The sequence below is a fragment of the Mycteria americana genome, chromosome 7 (assembly GCF_035582795.1).
Source record: "Mycteria americana isolate JAX WOST 10 ecotype Jacksonville Zoo and Gardens chromosome 7, USCA_MyAme_1.0, whole genome shotgun sequence".
In the NCBI taxonomy this organism is placed as follows: domain Eukaryota; kingdom Metazoa; phylum Chordata; class Aves; order Ciconiiformes; family Ciconiidae; genus Mycteria; species Mycteria americana.
The window spans coordinates 54,832,930-54,855,261 of record NC_134371.1 but is presented as its reverse complement, the minus strand read 5'-3'; the positions used below and the strand labels follow the sequence as shown (position 1 = coordinate 54,855,261).

The following is a 22,332-nucleotide window of genomic DNA, read 5'->3' as shown; positions in this document are numbered from 1 at the left end:
TTGGTTACAGTATTTGTAAGTGGGCAAAATAGGCTTTTGATAATGATACAATGTGTAACAGAGATGCCAGCATGTTTGAACAAGTGGCAAATCATGGTCTTTTGACTACTGAAACTGAAAACTATGCAGTATTTCACAGTGATGGAGAAACAAGTATCATATGCTCTGTTGTCATAGTTACTTTGTCTTCAAAGTACAATATTTTGCTTTTTTTGCCTTTTTTCTTGGACTTTTTCAGCTACTGTGATACATCATTATTATTTCTGTGGGCTGCTTTTGGGCTTCTGTAACTAAATTAGAATGAAAATGTCTATTAAGAAACTGCTATGTACAGTTATTCCCTAGTCCAGCAAGGACATATATACAGACAGAGCTGAGTATCTACATAAAACTTGCTTAATATGCTGGAGCTTGGCTCAGGCTCTAGGGTAGGACCGTGTCTGCTTGCATGTCACCAAAGGAACCTCAGTATGTAAATACAAGCTTTTGTTTTTCATATGTCAAACCAGCACTTCAGTCGTACAAAGAATCAGAGGATAAAAGCCTCTCGTTTCATAAGGCAGTCATTTATGGGCTAAGCCATGTCTATGAGTTTTTGATCCAAGAACGATGTTGCTAGTACAATGCAGGATACTCCAGGGTAGCTACTTAGGCAAGGATTAGCTCCCAGCTGTGCTGTAAATACTATTCTGAACTGGATTGTGCACTCCCAGTTGCATAGGTTGCAGCCAAAGTTGATTTACATGTTAGGATTGGCATGAAGCATGTCTCTTAGCTCTTAATCTGTTTGTTTTCACAAAAAGTAAATTCAAGTTACATTTTTTTAAGCAGGCTGGAGAAGTTCATGTTATGTCAGCTACCAAAATGTGCAAGAAACTTTTTAAAATACAGAAGAAGCAAGTCTGCCTGCAAAGGCATGGAACTGAGGGTCAGGTCACCCAGAGAGCCCCTGTCCTCTGTCTGGTGCAAAGGCCAGGGAGAGAAGCAACTTGTTTTTTCACCCAAGGAACTTATGCAGTACAGTGGAAACCTAGATAAGAGGAACAGAATGATCACAATGTGTCATGGTTTAACCCCAGCCAGCAACTAAGCCCCACACAGCCGCTCGCTCACTCTCCCTCCAGTGGGATGGGGGAGAGAATCGGAAGAGTAAAAGTGAGAAAACTCACGGGTTGAGATAAAGACAGTTTAATAGGTAAAGCAAAAGCTGTGCACGCAAGCAAAGCAAAACAAGGAATTCATTCACTGCTTCCCACGGGCAGGCAGGTGTTCAGCCATCTCCAGGAAAGCAGGGCTCCATCACGCCTAACGGTTACTTGGGAAGACAAACCCCATCACTCCAAATGTCCCCCCTTCCTTCTTCTTCCCCCAGCTTTACGTGCTGAGCGTGACGTCCTATGGTGTGGAACAGCCCTTTGCTCAGTTGGGCTCACCTGTCCCAGCCATGTCCCCTCCCAGCTTCTTGTGCACCTCAGCCTGCTCGCTGGTGGGGTGGGGTGAGGGGCAGAAAAGGCCTTGACTCTGTGTAAGCACTGCTCAGCGATAACGAAAACATCCCTGAATTATCAACACTGTTTCCAGCACAAATCCAAAACATAGTCCTATACAAGCTACTATGGAAAAAATTGACTCTATCCCAGTCCAAACCAGCACACAATGATATAATGAATTGTTTCTCAACTGGTTAGTCATTACCTATAAGAATCATAAAAGGTGGTCCACAGGGTTGTGAGATATTGACACTTCTATTACATTTTGCAGCAATGGAAATCATACTTAACCTACACCACGTACGTACCTCCACTTAAAGGTCAAGTATTTTCTGTCAGTACTTGAAACACAGACAGAAATAAATTATGAAAGCTTATTTTTGTTATTTGTATCATATACACTTTTTGTATTAATCTCAAGATACAATTGTAAAAATGTTTTACTTTGAATCAGGACTGATGAGGTCAAAAGCTGCCAAACACTGTTCTGGTGTTGAGAACTGCATTATAGTTCATACTGCCCATCCTGATTTTGAGACAGCAGCAGCACTGTTAACTTGATTGCCCTTAGCAGTAGGAATTATTTCTGTAATACATGTCTTTATTAACAGACTCTGAGTAGAGCCTTCAAAATACTTCTCTTTTCTAGATTGTTAAGACCTGCTCTTTATTAGGATTTGAGTGGCATTTCTGACCATTGTGGCGCAGCTGTAGGAACACAGCTGGTATGAACTGGTATCCTCAGTGTTACAAAAATTGTGAGGATTTTGATGTGATCTCAAACCAAAGGCTCCCCAAAATAAGGGACTGGGCTCGATCATTCTCCATCCGTAACCAGTTGCAGATACATACAGAAGATTGTGAGAATGGGGTTATAATCTGTCTAATATATGTGTTACAAGGATGTCCAAGAGTATTCTCCCATCTTCTCTTACTTACCGGTTCAGCCATTTCTTGTGGGCCATTGTACTAGTAGATAAGGATGTATGTCTTCTCCCTGAAAGGAAAGAGCTCTTACTGTTTTCAAACATACGATTTTATCTGAATTGTCTGCATGATATAGGACAGCATGTACTAATTACTCGAGGTAACTGCATACCACTTTTCAACCCGTATTCTACAGGCATCCTTGTATTTGGCTTACCTATGCTCTTCACATGCTTTGAAATTGATAGGAGAAAGGCACCTAGTATCTTTGATATCTGTGATTCTGTTTCACAATAGGAAAACTATAAAAAATTACCTTCAGTATCTTCCCCGGTGTTATCTATAGGAATGACACAACAAGAATAAGACAGCATAGTCCTCTCCTTCAAGTGGCATGCAGTCTTGCTTCGACAGAATGCAGACTACAAAGGGAAAGAGGGCAGTAGGAGGGTGCACCACCATCACATGTCTGTGGCACTGTTAAGTTGATGCATTTGCTACATCTTTGTGTTTCTTTTTCTCTTTCTTCAGTTACATTTAAGCTGTTTTCAAGACCCCAGTGGGATTTGTGAGAACAAAAGGGAATAAAAAAAAGAAAGGGAGAAACCAGCAGAAGTGAAAAACATTCCAGAAGCAGGATGGGGTGATAAAAAGACAACTAGTATAGTACAGTAAAGGGGTAACCATAGACCTCGGAGGAAGTCAGTGGGATGGGGAACAGGGCCAGAGGTGACAGGCGAAGATGAACCGGGGCCGAGCACAACATGCTGGAAGACAGAGCTAGACTGACAATGACAAGTGTTGGACATGAGCTAAATATGGTGGTTCGTGGTGACGAGGTGAATTTGGAAAATTAAGTGAAACAAGGACTTCTAACATTTTTTTCCCTTCATCCGTATTTGCAATCCCCTTTTACAGACTGTCTGATATAGTTACCCAGTTTCACTACATATTTGAAAATAAACTATGGGGTTTTTGTTTAGTCTCTAACATCATTATTCAACCTATTACTTGAAGTAGTTTAATTTCATTCTTATCTGTTTTGACAGCTGAATCTTATCTTCCTGGTGATCACATTGTGCAAAATGGTGAAGCACTCAAACACTTTGAAACCAGACTCTAGCAGGTTGGAAAACATTAAGTAAGTGCTTTGTGTTCAAGTATGAGAACTATGATTATTTTCTGATTGCTGAACTGATTGAAAGCTACTCTCCATTAGGAGCACATGCCATTGTCTCCCAGCAACTGCAGATGTCAATTAGAAGCAAACAGAGCCAATCCTGCTTTCGTCACATTGTTGCTGTAATGTCACAAACGCCGGTCAAAATTAGATAATTTCAGCCTGGAACTAGTGCCAAGAAACTGTTTCACGGAAATGCCACAGCACTGTAGTAATTTCATTTGTATTTAAAATGCAGTTCAAAAATGATGTTCCTGTTTGCATGGCTGATATGATTATATTAAGTTTGTTTTGTTAAACGACTTTTTGATTTAGGGATTCTGAGCAGTTTCTACTCGTAATCCTGTTCTCCCAAGAGAATTGACTCTATTATTATTGTTAACTTGAAGATTATCTGCTGTTTTCATGCTAATTTAACAAATGTTTACTTTATCATGGTGCTGTACTGCAGTATCCCTTTTGCAGAATAATGCAAGTGTTATATAATTAACAAGACTTTGGCAGCTCTTGCTTCTTTAGATAGTCTTTTACTGTATTCTGTATAGCTTTACGTTGTACTGAAGGTTTTTGTTATCAACACTGAAGGGATGGTGCAGCTTTCTAACACTGAGGGTTGGATGTGAAAGGGTCTTGCAGATTTGCTTTGAATGTTGAAAATGGCGAAAGGAGATTTTCAGTAAGGCTAACATTGTGAACTAGATGTTCTAGATAGGTCAGTATCAGCTTCATTGCATGTTGCATGATGAGAGAGAGAGCTAATCTTTAGCATCTCTCTCTTTTCTTCCTTTTCCTCTTTCTGTCTTCTCATCCACACCAGTAATTACCGTGTTTGTGATGGCTACTATAATACGGACTTACCTGGGTAAGATAGAACCCTACATTAACAAATTTCTAGCATGATTTTTAACTTTACAAACTCGGTCAATATTGTGGATTTCCCTTAATTTTAATTAACTAGTTTTGAGATACCTGATTTGCTAAAGAATTTTTAAATATTATATGCCTTTATAATTTTAAATTGCTTGCCTCTGCATTTTGAATTTCCTAATTTTGACTAATTTTTATAGACAATTAAAAATGCTCTTATTAATTTCTGTTTCAATTCTGTCTAATAATTTTGTTTCTCTTTTCTGCTTATAATGCTTTCTAGCTATGAAGATAATAAGCCATTTATCAAGTAAGATCATTAGTTAGATGTGGAATTCACTGACTAAATTCCCTTTCCCTTTCATTCTGTGCCGTTCTCTACAATTCCTTTTCCTTAACCTATTCATGATGGAATCTTTTTTAGACTATTCTATAGAGCAGTATCCATATTTTTGTCACATTTCAGCAGGGTTTCTTCATGCGGAAGTTAGATCATCTAGCTTCAGTTTAGCTGAGTTTATCGGAGCATTAAAGATCTGGGCTCTAGGCTTTTAATCTGCTGTTTAACCTTTGTGCATTTGTGTTACATTATTTGGTGTCATATAGCAGCACCACTGTTTAAAATCTATGGTGTGATTAGTGGCTAAGCCAGATTTATCAATCTCTTTTGTAAAAGCAGATAAAGCAATGGAGTAGCTGGGGCTTGTGCTATACTTCTGCATTTCAAAATAGTTTTGACATCCTATGCACTTCTTGAGAAAGAAAAAGGTCATATCTACTCTTGCTGTTTTCACTGGAGACTAAGAGTACCAAATGGAATTGTTTTTTCTTTAATAGATAAAAGGTTAAACCCAAGGAATTTTTACATTTGAATATGAACCTAGTAAAAGTCAACTGCAGGAACTGAAATGTTAATATTGGATTTGGCGACATGTATTCTTATAAGTAATGTTACTAAAATTAAATTTCTTTTACAGATCCTGGGTCCTGGGTGCATTTGCTCTCCTGTGTCTCCTTGGCCTAACATGGTCATTTGGCCTGCTGTTTATCAATGAGGGGACTGTTGTGATGACGTACCTCTTCACAGTATTTAATGCTTTCCAAGGAATGTTTATTTTCATCTTTCATTGTGCCCTTCAAAAGAAAGTAAGTTACTGAAAAAACAGATGCTTGTTCCCTAACTCCTTAAAAATACCACATATATTTCTTAAAAAATAGAGAAAAAAATAGCAATATCAAGAACTGGAGTATTTTGAAGTAGTTTGAGGAGGGGACTAGGATTCAAAAGCAATTCTTCCTGTGTGTGCTTGTGGGACTCAGGTAACTGCTCTGTGGCCTGGGCAGGTTTAAAATGGGTGCAGCATTTCCAACCTGGGCTTGAAAAGCGTTGAGGCTTTGGGAAGAAAATTACTATAGAAAATGTACTGTTTAACATTGGCAATGTGGTACATATTAGTCTGGACTTACAGCCAAAAGTCCTTTATGTGCACATGAAGCAAATCCTGCCTCTGCTGCAGCACTGCAAACAAAGGATCATTTACCATATCAGCCCATTTCAGCCTGGAAATGCTCTCTTTCTCAGATCAAGGCAGAGGACCTCTCCTGAGATCCCATTAAGCTGCCACATAAAGCTACGGGTGATAGGCAGGGATTGTACTATGACTTCTCATTCATTACAGAATTAAGTGAGATCTAAAAATTAATTTTATTATGAACTTCGACACACCTTAGAAAAAAGTAGTCATTAACGCTAGACAACTGCTAACAGGTAGAGTTTTCCAAAGATTCCAGCATGACGACTTTTTTACAAGAGTTTGCTTCTCCCAGCAATCCAACAGCTTCGTGTTCTTAACTGGAAAAACTAGAATCCCCTGGCAAGAGCCTTACCCCGTGAGTGGGATGTGTGTTAAATTAGTTCTGCTTCCCTTCGCCCGATGGGAGTGGAGAGGTCCAGAAGGAGCAGATCTGCTGGGGAGAGGGAAAGCTTGCATGGGAGAGAGGAGCAAACAGGAGAGAAGGAAACGAAGGGCACAGCCGGGTGGCATTCTCTTTGGGTTCCCTGCACCCTTCCTCTTCCCCAGACTGAGGGTGGAGACTGCTTCCAAGGATGCCGTAGAGGTGCTTTAGGGAAGGAGAAAAGAAAGAAGCTCATAGCCTGTGTTAGAAGGGGTAGCAAATGAAAGTAACAAGAGTTGAGAGGAAGGGTAAACGTCAAAAAATCCCACCCAAAAACGCTTACATAAAATGCAATACATCCTGCGTTCAGAAATACCCAATTTGCAATATTTAGATTCTAAATATTTTTACCAGTTTTAGGCTGGAGACCTAGTAATTATTAACTCCCATTATAATTAGCTCACCAGAGACATAATTAACTGATATTTATAAAATGGTTTGAGACCACTGGGTAAAGCGTTGCTGTGTAAGTACAAAAATCACATTCTTCTGTGTTCTCAACTGTACCAGCTCTAACAGTACCAGCATCTCTAAATTTGGCGTAGACAATGGCATTCAGCCATGTTTTAGGAAAAGATCTGGTCTTTCTGTCTGAACACCGCACTCCTCTCATTTTGAGAGAACAAAAGCACATTTACAGAGGAGATTGAGTCTAAGAAAAGAAGAGAGGGAAGAAAATGCAAACATTCTCAAAATGCAAATAATTTCTAGATTAGGCTTTCACGTAATGTTGCTCTTTCTACCACTTGTATTGAACTTGAAAATCAAAAACAGATTCCTTTTTTTATTTCTTTTTACAGCTGTGCATTGTTTTTATATTAAGTGGAGTCAGCAAAAAGCAATATTAAAATACCAGTCAAGTGTGAAAAAGCATAACCTAGAGCAATAAGATTTATACCTGAAAGAATGTTAAAGCTGCCATTTAAGATTTTTAAGTTTTGATGCCTTTGACTGGATATCACCCTATCCTCTGTCTGCATAGCTAATGTAGTCTTTTTATTCTGTTATTACTAGTTGGTCACTAAATTGAACAGAGAAATAGAATTGTGAAAGTGAAAACTATTATGTTTCCAGTTCTGACAGGATGATAGTGCTGTTGCTTCCATCAGTTTCCAACAAGCTATAATTTAGAAATAATGACAGTGGAATGCGCAGTACTGACAGATAATGTTCATTCACTGCAATATAGGCATTAGGCAAAACCAGCCCTGGAGGGTGGTATTTGGGTAAAAATACAGTTTTGATTGCTATTGTCTCTACTGTGTAGTGGTTTGGAGCATTTAATATCCATTAGTGTTCAGGAATGTATTTTCTTAGGTGTTATACCATCTAGTGATGATATATATAGACTTGTGTTTTTCAGACTCCAGAGTTACAGATAATAATTCTATGCCCATGCATTTCTGTTTTCATTTTTTATGTGTCTTTTGTACTGATACAGATAGGGGTTCACTTAAAATATGTACCATATACTTTTATAAAAAGATGAGTTATTGTCCCTAGCTTGAAGTTAAGGACTAACTATTCAAATTTTCTTCAACCTTGTGGTTTATAGAAACATCACAGTATGTATTCCATGAGAAAAATTCTGGTAATTTTGAGAACATGGCATATGTAAATCCACAGTATTAACTTTTTGCATTTTCCCCTCTCCCCTTTTTACATACCTATAACTTTCTTTCTGTCCTATATATTCATAGGTCAAGCAGAATTTCCAGATTAGCTGAAACCCCACTTTTCCCAGAAACTTAGGAGTCTCATTGGTGTAGAAGTGACACTTAGATTCCCAAGTATCTGGTGGAAGATTTACGAATTTAGACTTAACGCATCTTTAAAAATTCTATCCACTGTGTGCTTTCACTGATGCTGTCATGTTGCCAAGATGGTGTATGCACTCTTCTGTTATCTGAAAGTAGTAGTCAGTGTAGCAGTCACTGAATATGAGAGAATTAACTGCTCTGTAAATTAATCCTGATTACTTTCATGACAAATGTTAACACACATACATTACAAAACTAAAGTTTCCAGTAGGTCACTGGAAACAGAAGGTGAATAAATGCAGGCCAAATACTGGAATCATTAATTAGTTTTGTTGCTCTGTCAGACAAAAATCTCATATACGTAGGTGTATTCAGATTTCTAGGTTCAGCAAAGACAGTAATGAGGATTTTATTTTTTGGTCCTAAAAGTGAAAGATGCTTCATTTCCCAGCCTTTACAGTTCAAAATTTGACTCTGAAACAGTGTTGGTGCCTCCACCAGCATAGCTGGTGCTCTGCCTGGAGCCGGGCAGGGGCGTTTGTGAGCTTTGTACAATCCCGGAGCAGGTGTGACCATATCAGCTGGCAGCTGTTTGAGTTACAGAGCAACTTTGTGTGAAAACGCCTTTATAGTCATTGCAGGTTTGGCACACTTTCTTGGAAGGGAAAACGTAATGGGCAGTACCAAGCAGTGCAAAGGCTAGTTACCTCAGCCCTTCTGGCGTGCTAAGATGGGAAGATACGCTTTTTATGGTTTCTGCACCAAAAGCTCATATAAAAAGGACTATTTTCAGCTAGTATTCAATTCAGGTAAACTTAACTATATTAATCTACAATATGAAGGCGACATAAAAATAATCCCATAAATAACTCAATAATGATTATTCAGGCACATCTAAATGAAATGCGTGTATACTTTGGAAATAATTTGTTCAAAAATCCTGGATAGCTGATAATGCTGCCACTAAGTAGGGAAAAATATCTGATTTTGCTAATGGTCAACAATTCAAGAGACAAGAATTATCTATTTGCTTGAACAGTGTGGGAGTAACTTCAGTGCAAGGCTCGTGTCTTTTTGCCAGCAGAGATATTTGACGCCATTGTTTGTGCTGAGTATTTTTTTCCCCCCGTAGGTACGTAAGGAATATGGCAAATGCTTCCGACATTCCTACTGTTGTGGTGGACTACCAACTGAGAGTCCCCACAGTTCAGTGAAGGCATCAACAACAAGAACTAGTGCTCGCTATTCCTCTGGCACTCAGGTAACAAAGACTTTGACAGCATCTTTTAATTAACCTTATTTATAAAAAGCCTACTGAGATGTGTTCCAATCAGAAGCACTAATTGTCTTCTCAGTATTATCATTGAGATGGCAAATACATACTTCTGCATAGTAGGATTGATTCTTTTTAAACATTTCCTTTTACTTTGGTCTAATGCAAACACCTTATTTTTCTTGTAATTAGGGCCTGGTTTATAGGAAGGCTTATACCACCATGTTTCATCTAAATGAAATTTAATAAATTAGAGTTTTAATAACAAAAGAAGGAGTTTCACTCCCCGCTAGAAGAATGGCTTACTTAGGCCAAAATAAACACAAATATTCTACATAATAGCACCTAAGTAGGAAAAAACCTTTTTGTAACTTACTATGCTTCTGTCTCACTGCTTTCTGTTAATAGAGTCGTATAAGGAGGATGTGGAATGACACTGTGAGAAAACAATCTGAATCGTCTTTTATCTCAGGTGACATCAACAGCACTTCAACACTTAATCAAGGTCAGTCACTGGGAACATTTCAGTTTTAGAAGCCTTAAATTTTATACAGATTTTATATCATTTAACACAGAAGAATTGAAAAGAATGTTTTGAAAAAAAATTCTGGAACAAATGTTCTCTAAAAGCAGAGTTTTAAAGTCATCCACCAGCACATTTTAAAACCGTGTTCCCTCAACTGGCCCCCTGCTATAGAAGTTGAATTCCTCCATTCGTGGGAATGTATTTAAATAAGTTTCATCAATAATTTAACTTAAAAGCAAGATCATAATTTTAAATCTTTCCTAACCTTTATAGGTTAAATCTGAAACAGAAATATGAGTGCAGTAACATTTTAATGAATATTTGACTATGATTTTTAGGTGCAGAAATTTTCCCAGTGAAATCTAATTGATATCATTTCTATGCAAAAGATGTCTATAAAGCATTTATCTTTTCTATTTCAAAGAGCATCGTATCTGTCACATGGAATAGAATCCAGATTTTCAGGCACAGAGGAGCCAAACCTCCAAATTTCTCAGCTCAAATACACTTTGAAATCTGTAAACTCATTCTCATGTCCAGTTAGAAGACAAGGGTATTAACCGAGACAGAATGTACCTTCCTTTCTCCCCTTCCCCCTGTGTTTTTTTAAGGCAGTTTGAGCTAGCAATGGAGGGAAGACTGCTCTGTGCAAGCCAAGTTCAAAGCCTGTTCTTCCACCCACGTCCCTAGGAGAAGAACATGTAGCCCTGACCTCACTGCGACCAGTTCCTGCTCAACTCAGAAAATTTCAAACAGAAAATTCATCACTGTCAGGGCTGCTGTAAAGCCCTCATCAACCACAACTAGCAAATTTTCCTCCCTTGTTTTCTTTCAAGATTTGGTAGTAGGGACATGTACTTAACTCACATTTATTTTGGAAGTAAAAAGTGTGGTATTTTGCAAAAGAAAAGATTTCAATCGAGATTTCAGCATGATTCTATTTTTGCTATTTGGAAATTAAGTAACTTCTCCTAAGTGGAAAATGTGTATTTTTCATGCCCAAGAAAGAAGTGTATTCCCTTCCAGTGTCTTATTAAAATCCCGTAAACACGCTATAGATAGAAGTCTGGGATTTCACCCTAATTTGATGTGTCTGACTCCTGAGGTTTGCTCTAACTATGCTGCACCCTCAGTTAATTCAGAGTTGAACAGAGGTCTTGGAAGCTTCTCCCTGTTTCGGAGCTCCAGTCTCAAGTCACTGGAGACATGTTCTGCCATGATTAGAAAAATTGATATAATTGTTTTTCAATTATAATATTGTCACTAGCTCAGTGATACATACGTATAAGGGTAGTTTAGTAATTAAAGGCAAGTGTCATTTTTCCTTTAAAATAAAAATCAAGCTTTTAAAGGTGGCAAAAAATTTTGGATTGAAAAAAAAATTCTCTTGACTATAAATTAAAGGTAATAATTCTAACCAAGATTAAACATAGTACACACAAAAAACCCCAACCAAAATATATTTCAGTTAGGATTTCTAGTAATAAGTACATTACAACTGAAAAAACTATGATAAAGCCTTTGTAGTTGTTCACTGATACAAACTTTCAAATAAGATTAGCATAATCAAGCAATAATTCTCTGACTTTTAGAATTTTCTGCTCATTTCTGCTACCAAGTATCTATGGTAGTACAAAGGCATTAATATTTGGAATATATACTATCTTTTCCTTGCCAAATAAAAATATCCATACTCTAAAAATATAGCTGGCTCTTCAGTTGTCCTTCGGTCTGTAATACACTGATCCTGATAAACTGCTGTGCAATGCAATAGAAAAGAAAGTGGGATTTACCTTAATGAAATGTTAGAAGTTTTAAATCACAGCATTTTGTGTGGGGTTTTTTTGTCATTATCCCAACCCTTTTTTCTTCTAGTAGCTAGAAATCAGAGATTTATTGACTTTTTAATAATTTCGCAAAATATGCTGATTTTTTTCAAATTATTCCAAGAATTGTTTAAATGGTGTTGCATTAACATGTAAAATGGGTTTAAAAAAAACCTGTTCATGTAGTATTTTGCTTCGTCTTACATTGTTTCTAAACTGATTGTTTAAAGAAAATTTGTCATTCGAGGAATTCTTCTTTAAAACCTGGCAGATAAATTTGCAGCATGAATGTCCCGGGAGAAAATGTGAATGCTCTGATTTCTTAGAGCAAATATTTTGCTTTCCCCTCAGCATGCATACTTTTGCATATACTAAGATACGCTTCTTGCAGTTTGTCATCCACTGTCTGTTTGAAAACAGCAATTCCCTTCCACTATCCCTGTGTTTTTAATAAAGTGAATAACAGCTCTGATCCTGTCATAAGAGATTTTTCAATACCTTTCAATTTGAGAAATTCAGTTCTCTCCATTCTGGACAGAAGTGTTCCATACAATCATTTTTAAAGTTATAATAGCTTTATGTAGTACCTTGATCTCTACACATTTAATTGCTATTCTTGTGTAACAGTGATTTTGTATACATTAGTAAATGTCACTCTCACCAGATGTTTACTTTGGGGATTTGGACAGCACCTGTGAATTACTGGAACCTAACTGTATTTTCCTACTCCCATTTCAAATACATAGCTCAAATACATTCAGAAATTTTCAGCTGAATTACATTTGACAAGTCCTACATGATTCATGATGAATAAAAAATATTCTTTATTGAAACTGTCAGCCTAAAATTAAAGAACTGACATTTTTTTCTGTTTCTTTTGCTTTAGGAATGACTGGCAATTACCTACTAACAAACCCTCTTCTTCGACCACACGGCACTAACAACCCCTATAACACATTGCTCGCTGAAACAGTTGTATGTAATGCCCCTTCAGCTCCTGTGTTTAACTCACCAGGTGTGCTTATACTTCCTGAATAAAACCGCTTTTCTTGGCTCGCTCCAAATCCCTTCTTTTCCCTAGATAGAAACTCAAGTTGCAATACCCTAGCCGTACATTCTGAATTTCTGTCAGTTTGAGAAATACAGTATTGCCAATGTCAGCTTGTAAAACTGCACTATATTATAGTAATGCCTTTGCCATAACAGTATTTACCAATAATTATCCATGTTTTTAACACAGGTGGCATAAATCTTAATATACTATTACAGGACTGACACCACATGGTCCGAGAGCCCATCTTCAAGATATATATCACTTAGAGGTATCATGTCTATGCAATATAAGGTTGACTCTAAAGTTTGCTGAGAAAAACCTGCTTATGGAATGGATTAGATACTAAAGCAGCGCAAGGCATCTTGACACCTTTGGATACCCCAGTGTAGAAAATTGTATCCAGCGTCAAATGGATCGAAACTATAGTATAGTGCAGCTTTATGGTAGATCATTTTCCTGTAGGAAAATCTTGAGATTAACAGTTAGAACAGTTTAGTTCTGTAGGAATAAAGGGTGTCATCACTTACCTAACATTTTGTTGTTACATTATCTAGTTGCTTTTTTTAACTACGGTGCAATTCATCAGTAAATATCTAGCAGCTACTGTTTGATGAGTCATAAGATCACTTTACTATAACTGGAACCATGAATCTTTGATAAAGAGCTCATAAAACCTTGTTTCCAGTTTTTATTTCAAGTTTCCTTTTTAACTAAACTGTAGTTTCTATTTTCATTCTCTTGTTTTCTTACTTTCCTTATGCTTTCCTCTAGCAACCTACAGAGAGACAAGTATGGGAGTAAAACTTAACTTTGCCTATCAAATGTAAATTTTTTCAGCATGATTTTTAATGGGCACAATTAAAACATAACTAGCGGTCATGAAGTAGACTCAGCGGGCAAGTGGTTCACAATTTGCAAATGAAATGTTTCCACATTCAAAAAGTACATACTGCTTTTTGGAAAACAACATGAGGTCTGTAGCAAACCCTATTGGTAAACAGAAGTTATGCAATGCTGAAATAATTTGCTGTTTAAAACCGAAGCAGTGTCAAGCAGAAATGCTTAACAATTTACTTATATTTTTACATTCCCACAGTAATCTTGCTACAGGCTATGGAAAGATTTCAAATGAATTACCTGATCATGGGCGAAAAAATTGCCTCATCAAACCAATTTGAATATATTCTAGCATGCTTAACTCTGCAGTATATCATAGAAAACTCATTTTGGATTATCAGATATATTTTGGTATCTGTTTAGCAGAAGAAAAGAGAATTAAAATTATAGAATTAAATCACTTTCATGAGGGAAATGAATGCCAGCATGTGGTCCATGTGTTGTCTACTTTTATAAATGCCATATGTTCTGTGCAGCTAAATCCATTGCAAGAAAAATCTTGGAACATATATGAAATTGCAAAACTACAAAGTTGTTTAATCAAAGCTTAAAGAGACCTTTCAAACAACCCTCATCACTGTTTAAATCAGTACACATGGAGAGGAGTTAACAAAAACGCAAATACAAAATGATTTGCAAATTACTCAGAATTTATTTGGAAATTATTACTCTGTTTTTTAAAGTTGAAGACAAAAATCTTTTCATGAGAAAATGCAATTACTTTTTAATTGAAAACAATATTTTCCAGAGAAGATTGAATTTTCTAGGATAAGCTGCAGCTTTAATTATGAAAAAAACCCAAAAAGGGAAAATGTATAATCTTTTCCAAAACAACTTCTTTCTTATCCTCCTCCAAGCCTTGCATATAATGCAGCAGCCTCACAGTGGTCAGTCTCATTTCAGTAAAGTCACTCCATTCTTTCTTTACTTCCAGACATATCTGTAAGATAAAGTGATTTTCTAGGAATGCTCTAACCATCTGACTTTCCATGGTTCAGACTGTTTATTTTCTTTCAAAGTTTTTTTTTTTTTTCTTTTTCTTTTTCCTTTGCTTGGGAAGCACTGTGCTGTCATAGTTTACATGTCTTTGTGTCTGTAGGAAAACCTTTTCTTTATTGTGTTACCAAAAAAAAAAAAAAAGCCAAAACCAAAAAGACCTTAATCATCATAAGACTTCATTTTTTTTCCCCCTTAAACTTCTTTTCATGTTTCCAGCAGACTTACCCAATCTGTCATTCCTCCAGCAGCTATGAGATATCAGCCATGGCTGATTTCCTCTTCCCATTCCACAACTAATATTTATTCTTTGGTTTAATTTCTGTGACCCATACTTACAGAAATTCCTAACATTTCTGCATTTGACTTCCATGCCCATGGTAACTGTGGGCCTAACTCTTAATTAACTATTCTGGTTCATTCAGCGCTGTCACTGTGACTGATGCAGACTGCAGGCAAACTTTGACCTTTAGAAGCCTGGGGCCGTTGTTGGCAGACAGAATATTAGTGCAAAAAAATTACATTAAGTGGGAAAAGAAAAGCTGTTATTGCTTAGTAATCTAATTTGCTGAACCCTTGCTCTGACTAAGTTGCTGAGAAGCTCAGTAATTCTTCATCATGTTACAATAAATCATTTTACTTTCTTTTATATATCAGCTACTCTTAGGCCAGATAGCCTGAGCAGACAGACATGATGTGAGTTGTCCAAAGTGAGTCATTCCACCTGCTGTCTATCGTGTTGTTGGATGGTGCTTGTGGGCCCTGGTCCCTGTAGTGTGAAAGATGGCTGTCCTTGTTTAACATAAATTCTTTGTATTTATCCATTTTTTTCATTCTTTTCTTTACTTCATCTCAAAAAAAAAAAAAAAAGGAAAAAAATGTTAGAAATGTTGTAAAAGTAGTTGCTTGCCAGTTATGTGGGTTTATGTTGTACATTTACCTTCAGTTATGTCTGTGATCTAATTCCTTTTTAATTTAGTGTCGTTTAGGACAAATTCTGTTAATTTTCTTTTTCTAAATCATGGTGGTGTACTTCAAAACATAGATGTTTCCAAATGAATTGCTTTGCATTACATATGCAAGGGCATGGAGTGAACAGTTCCTTGTGGAAGAGTCACAGAATTGACACTAAATTAAGAAATTAAAATGCCACTATTCCCCACAGGAAATACATGCTACTATTTCTAAAATGCATCTTTCCTATAAGGTGTGCAACTGTTTACATTTGAGTATGTTCAATAACCTAACTTTTCTCAAGTCTTACTTCCAAGTACAACTTTGTCCTGAACTACATTAAAGAATTTTGTTAAAAAAAAAATTAAGTGATAAAAAGCACATCAGGCAATAACCAGAGCTGTCCTTTTCCGTTTCAGGACATTCACTGAACAATGCCAGGGATACAAGTGCCATGGATACTCTACCGCTAAATGGTAATTTCAACAACAGCTACTCATTGCGCAACGGAGACTATAACGACAGTGTGCAAGTTGTAGACTGTGGACTAAGCCTGAATGATACTGCTTTTGAGAAAATGATCATTTCAGAATTAGTGCACAACAACCTGCGGGGCAGCAGCAAGAACCACAACCTGGAGCGCACGCTACCAGCGAAAGCTGTGATCGGCGGGAGCAGTAGCGAAGATGACGCCATCGTGGCAGATGCCTCATCTTTGATGCACAGTGACACCCCCGGGCTGGAGCTCCACCACAAAGAGCTTGAGGCCCCACTCATTCCTCAGCGGACTCACTCCCTTCTGTACCAGCCCCAGAAGAAAGTGAAGACCGAGGGAACCGACAGCTACGTCTCACAGCTGACAGCCGAGGCTGACGACCACCTCCAGTCCCCCAACAGAGACTCTCTTTACACGAGCATGCCCAATCTCAGAGACTCTCCATATCCAGAGAGCAGCCCCGACGTTGAAGAAGATCTCTCTCCCTCCAGGAGGAGTGAAAATGAGGACATTTACTACAAGAGCATGCCAAACCTAGGAGCTGGCCATCAGCTTCAGATGTACTATCAAATCAGCAGGGGTAATAGCGACGGCTATATAATTCCCATTAACAAGGAAGGATGTATTCCAGAAGGGGATGTTAGAGAAGGACAAATGCAACTAGTGACAAGCCTTTAATAGTGTAGCAAAGAAATATTAAAGGCCACGTACAAGTATTAAAAAGACTTAATTGGCCCCATGCAGGCTCCCTCATATCTGCTTGAAGAGACAATTCTGTTGACCCTGTGGTTCTCCAGTAACGGGGATGACTGGACCTCGCAGTTCTGTGAATTTTTATAAAACAAAAACTTTGTATATACACAGAGTATACTAAAATGAATTATTTGTTACAAAGAAAAGAAATACCAACAAGGTATTTTAAGGTATCTTCTGCTGCTGAATTTAACAAAATTGTGAAAAAAGAGAAATAAACACTTTCCAGCCATTTTACTGCAGCAGTTTGTGAACTAAATTTGTAAATATGGCTGCACCATTTTTTTTCTAGGCCTACATTGTATTATATACAAGGCGTAGGCTCTAAAATCCTGTGGGACAAATTTACTGTACCTTACTATTCCTGACAAGACTTGCAAAAGCAGGAGAGATATTCTGCATCAGTTTGCAGTTCACTGCAAATCTTTTCCATTAGGGCAAAGATTGAATACATGTCTAACCACTAGCAATCAAGCCACAGGCCTTATTTCATATATTTCCTCAACTGTACAATGAACCGTTCTCATGAAAAAATGGCTAAAGAAATTATATTTTGTTCTATTGCTAGGGTAAAATAAATACATTTGTGTCCAACTGAAATATAATTGTCATTAAAAAATAATTTTAAAGAGTTTGAAGAAAATATTGTGAAAAGCTCTTGGTTGCACATATGTTATAAGCTGTTTTTCTTACACTCTGTTCATAGTACAGTAGTATGTTTAAAATGCAAGTTCTACCCGTTTTCACTTATTTTTCACTGTAAACAGTGTTCTGCTTTGACAAGTTAGTTTTTATTCTTACGTTTTGAATTTTTATTGCCAAAAAACATAATTTGGGGAGAAAATTGTTTTAGAAGCCAATTATGCCAAGCCTTGCACAAATTTGGTATAGCTAACAAAGATTGTAACTCAATTCCCTGTTCATTCTTTAATCAGGGTTGGGTGGTAAGGGGTAAAGGGGACACTGGACACTTCTCACAAGCTTTCTCGTGAATAAAAGGTGCCTGTCCTTTAAAAAAAAAATAAATAAAACATAACTATTACTCTTCCATATTCCTTCTGCCTATATTTAGTAATTAATTTATTTTATGATAAAAATCTAATGAAATGTAAATTGTTTCAACAAAATTCTGCTTTTTTCATCCCTTTGTGTAAACCTGTTAATAATGAGCCCATCACTTATATCCAGTGTAAAGTTTAACACCTGTTTGACAGTAAATAAATGTGAATTTTTTTCCAAATAGGTAAAATGTGCATTATTATGTACGAAGCATAATTGGCATCAGCAGTCCTTCAACCCAGCTGTATCCTGCTTAGAATGGCTTCTTTACATTTCATGATTTAAGTGTGGAGAATACAACAGAAACTGTCTATATAGCTCTACAGAAAAAAGGTCATCTTTACTATTCATTACTCTAGTCACAATTGAATAGGCTCAAACTCAGACATAGCAGGGTCATTAGAAAAATGTACTGTAATTTCATATATTTGCATAACTTTTAAGTAGGCATCTGTACTGAAATTAAAAATAAGGTGGTAAACACCACTATCATATTCTCGGCAACAGTAATTAGCAGTTAATTATTACTGATGGAGATACATTGTTGCAGTGGGGAAAACATGAATAAGCAGCATTTGGATACCACTCCGAGTGCTATCCAAATAATTAATCCATCATGGCACTGTTTTGAGTTAGACAAATAAGCATTACTCTCCCCATTTTTATCAGACTACAGAACTGCAGAAGGCAGCTGATGCCCAAGATGTTACCTACAAATCAGTGGCAAAATTGGAACCCTGAAGTCTGTTGTCTTGATTCCCAAGCCTCTTTTGTCCTTCTCAACCAGGGCTTCTCAAAGATAACGCCAAGGACTTCATTTGTCACAACTTCCAAAATTGTGTCTTCCAAATAACTCTGAAGTTAATGCCCTGTCATCCCAGAGCCCACAGTTTCATGTGTGGCCACTGTGACTATATGTATGAGAACAGCAAAATTTTGTTTGAAAGCCGTATCAATTCTGTTACCTTCTAATGCATTGGGATATATAAAGTCCATTTGGAAAATAAATCAATGCATTTTGAAAAAGTTTGGATTTCAGAAGAATATTTTGGGCAAGACTTACTGCTGTTGAGACAATTCAAACTCTGTAAAAAAAAAAAATCCAGGTTGAGATGGAACCGTGGTGTTCAGGTAACCTCAATATATCTGTAATCAGGACTGTGACACCGTAGCAATGGTTCTTGAAGAAAAAGGCATCTTCCCCATCGACCCTACTGGTAACTCTTGCCAGTATGTTTCTTAACACGTAAAAGTTGTTATGTTTACAGTAGAGTCACTGGAACATTTAAAATTTAATCAGAAACTGTTTACTTCTGTTTAGTAGAGATGCTTTAAAAATCGGAAGTCTCTATGAAATAAGAATTTGTTCTGATTCAGGGTATACAGCAGACTCTTTGGAGCAAAAATGATTCCCTTGGTCTGTCTGGCAACTTAAAAGCATACTTGCTGCCTTCTACCTAGGAAATCATGTCTTAGGGATTTAAAAAATGTGGTGCTCAAGTAATTACAGTACACATGACCTAATAACATCACCAACTTTCAGCAGAATCTTCAACCCTAGTTCGAGCAAGTACTCCTTTGTGTCTAACTAAAGGTGGCAAAACTACATGCTGGAAAAAGGTTTGTAGCATTGTGATCTTAAATATATACTCAATTGCAAATGTAACAAGTATTCATAAAACGAGAAAATGTAGCTGATGAACCTAAGATGAACCAGCTGAACCTAAGTATCATAAGGGAATTCTTTTGTTAGCTTCTTTGTAATGTAGATGTTGCTTTTTAGTGAGCCGGGTTTTTTTAATGTTATGCTAGTGAGTGTCCTGTGTTTAGCTAGCAGCTAGCAGCCGATACCTTGCCAAATTTCTGTTGGTGTAACTTCTCAGTGTAGTAGGTTACAATATAATTATATAGCCGACAGCTTATTGTAATTTCTTTATGTTCTCTCTCACGTTCCTGCCATCTTGTCTTGGGATCAGAAGGACAGAAGAATTCAGAGGAAGATTTCGAGAATAGCGAAATAATGACAGCAGAATTAATGGAAACAAGTGTTTCTTCAGGGTCATCAGTTAACCAGTTCCTATGATGGTGCCAAGGATATGCTGCTATTTTAGGCACTGTCTTTCAGAAGAGCTGTAATTTTCTTATGGCTAGTAATCTGCTGTTAGTATCAGTGTTAACCCTACTGGCTCAGTTCAATTCTTCCTTGTAACTTCAGTCCAGTTATATTAATTCCTACAAAAGATTAAATGGGATGTGCATTTAGTGAACTGTTGTATAATGGTGCTATGCATTGTTTAATATAAAATACATCTCAATTCTACATAAGTGAACCATAACATGAAGAAATGCAACACTGGTAATACCTTTATAGTTAAAATTAACCTTTATCTGTGAATTCTACAATACACCTTTGCTTCTTTTAAATTGGAAATGAAATTACTAATAAAGTTTACATATATTAACTTACGTAGGCAATAAAAGGTGTTTCAAATTGACATAAGTTATGGATAAAATATGTGTCATATTTTATGTCCTAATTTTTAAGGAGATTTTTTTCTGAACTACTCAGAACAGACATTAACAGAACAACAACAACAAAGTAAACAGTCCCTGTGTACTGTTGTTATCCCACTTTGCCTCAAAACTAACAAAACTTGTCTTCTAGACTTGATTATACGACAGCATATGCTAGTGTAAGGTTTTATCCCTTGAATAAAATTACTTTTTAAATCAAGAGAAGCTACAGGTAGACAATTATATATATACGAACATCCTCACTGGGGTTTTAACTCACTAATTCTAGGGGACAACGGAGAATGAGAAGTGATGGGGCACTGCAGTAATTCTTCAGTTCCACCTCAGCTGTAGCCCTGCCAAGACACTTATGCCAGGCAGGTCACAGTAAAGCATAGCTTAGGGTTTTTTTTAAATAGATGGTGACAGTCATCCTCCACGTTTATGAAGAACATTGCTACCATTTCAGTAAGCAAGGGTCTTGCTGTATGGCTGCACTATGAGATAAGGAGCCCAGATTTATGGATGCCACTGGCATGCTGGGTCTCTACTCCGCAACTACACCACAGATTGGAATCCAGCTTTGCACTGAGTTGGGGATAAAAATTAGCACCACCACAGCCCTGGAAGCAAGAGATCTGTGCCTCTCGTTTATATAAAGACTTTGTAAATTAGTAGGAATTCAATTAATGGATCCAGCTCAATCATCCAACTCCAACAAAAATCTGGAGTAAAGGTTCATTAGGACCCTGTCTATTTCAAGAGAGCGTTTGGGGTTTTTTTCAGTAAAATCCTTCATGTGGTTTTTAGAATGACAACTTCCAAATCCTTTTATTCATGCAGGATAAATTCTCAATGGTATTTCATTAATTCATGCCTAAGAGCATTACTATCTCTTCTTACTGTATTATGTCATCATTAATCTCAACTGCTCCCCATCAAAGTTCCTGGCATGTGAAACGGATCACACCATGGTGCAGCCTGAGTGGCTATAAATGCTACTGAAAATCATACAAGCCCCAACTCAGCAGCAAGGAGATTTTAAAGGACCATTCCATATAATGCACCAGCTGCTGAAGTCATCAGTCCAGGATCCCAGACAGGGGAAGTCACAGTAGCAGAAATAACATTCAGAATAGGTAGTTTTATCAAGAAAATTCTTCAACAGCAAAGTTTATGTAATTCTTAACCATTTCTTCCTTGGGTGCTCACCTCCTTCTGTGTGTTGGAGTAGGAGCCCTGGCACAATGTAGACTCTGTACTGCCAACCAGTTTAAAGTTCAGAGACAGCAAAGCTGAGCACAAAAACATCTATGCACATTAAAAGGTGTGATTCACAAATAGGAAGCAGCAGGTTAGTATCTGTACGGGTTTTTCTAAGGGAGAAGCAGGATCTCTGAATAAGCAGCCTTGAATAGCTATCTGGAATAATTGTTCCAGTCCTCTTGTAGCGTAAGAATTGCTTTAAAATAGCATAAAGCTGCTGAACTTCCAGCTTCCATGATTGCTTAAGAGAATGAGTCCTGAAGGTTAACGAGGTTTTCATGAAAATAATTCATTTTCATTCACTTTAAATATACCACTTTGCTTCTTTTTTGCATTAGCAGGATAAATAGAAACTTCTTAGCTTGTATTCTTTGTACCATTCATTGTTTTAAATACTTCCCCCTCCATCTCCTATTACTTGACTCCTTTCTAAACAAATCCTTGTTTTCAGCCTCCTCCGTTTCTCTAATCGTTTAGTTGCCAGTCCACAGAATTACTTTTCGTCAGTATGCTTTAAGAGATAGGGCAAGAACAAAAT

General features: G+C 37.1%; 1 protein-coding gene across 8 annotated transcripts in view; it reads left to right on the top strand.

Annotated features, from left to right (window-relative positions):
- ADGRL2 (adhesion G protein-coupled receptor L2) overlaps positions 1-18,010 on the top strand; it is a 163,169-nt gene extending 145,159 nt beyond the window's left edge. For 3 of the 8 annotated variants that reach the window (XM_075508502.1, XM_075508504.1, XM_075508501.1), the window contains 5 exons: positions 3,467-3,558; positions 5,442-5,610; positions 9,313-9,441; positions 9,862-9,958; positions 16,126-18,010. In XM_075508502.1, the coding sequence (XP_075364617.1) occupies positions 3,467-3,558; positions 5,442-5,610; positions 9,313-9,441; positions 9,862-9,958; positions 16,126-16,880 (1,242 nt within the window). In that variant the 3' untranslated portion in view covers positions 16,881-18,010. Of the gene's footprint in view, positions 1-3,466; positions 3,559-5,441; positions 5,611-9,312; positions 9,442-9,861; positions 9,959-12,691; positions 12,821-13,045; positions 13,128-13,630; positions 13,649-16,125 lie in introns of all 8 variants that reach the window. The other 5 variants (XM_075508508.1, XM_075508506.1, XM_075508509.1 and 2 more) reach the window with 4 other exon arrangements.
- Positions 18,011-22,332: the final 4,322 nt, after the last annotated feature.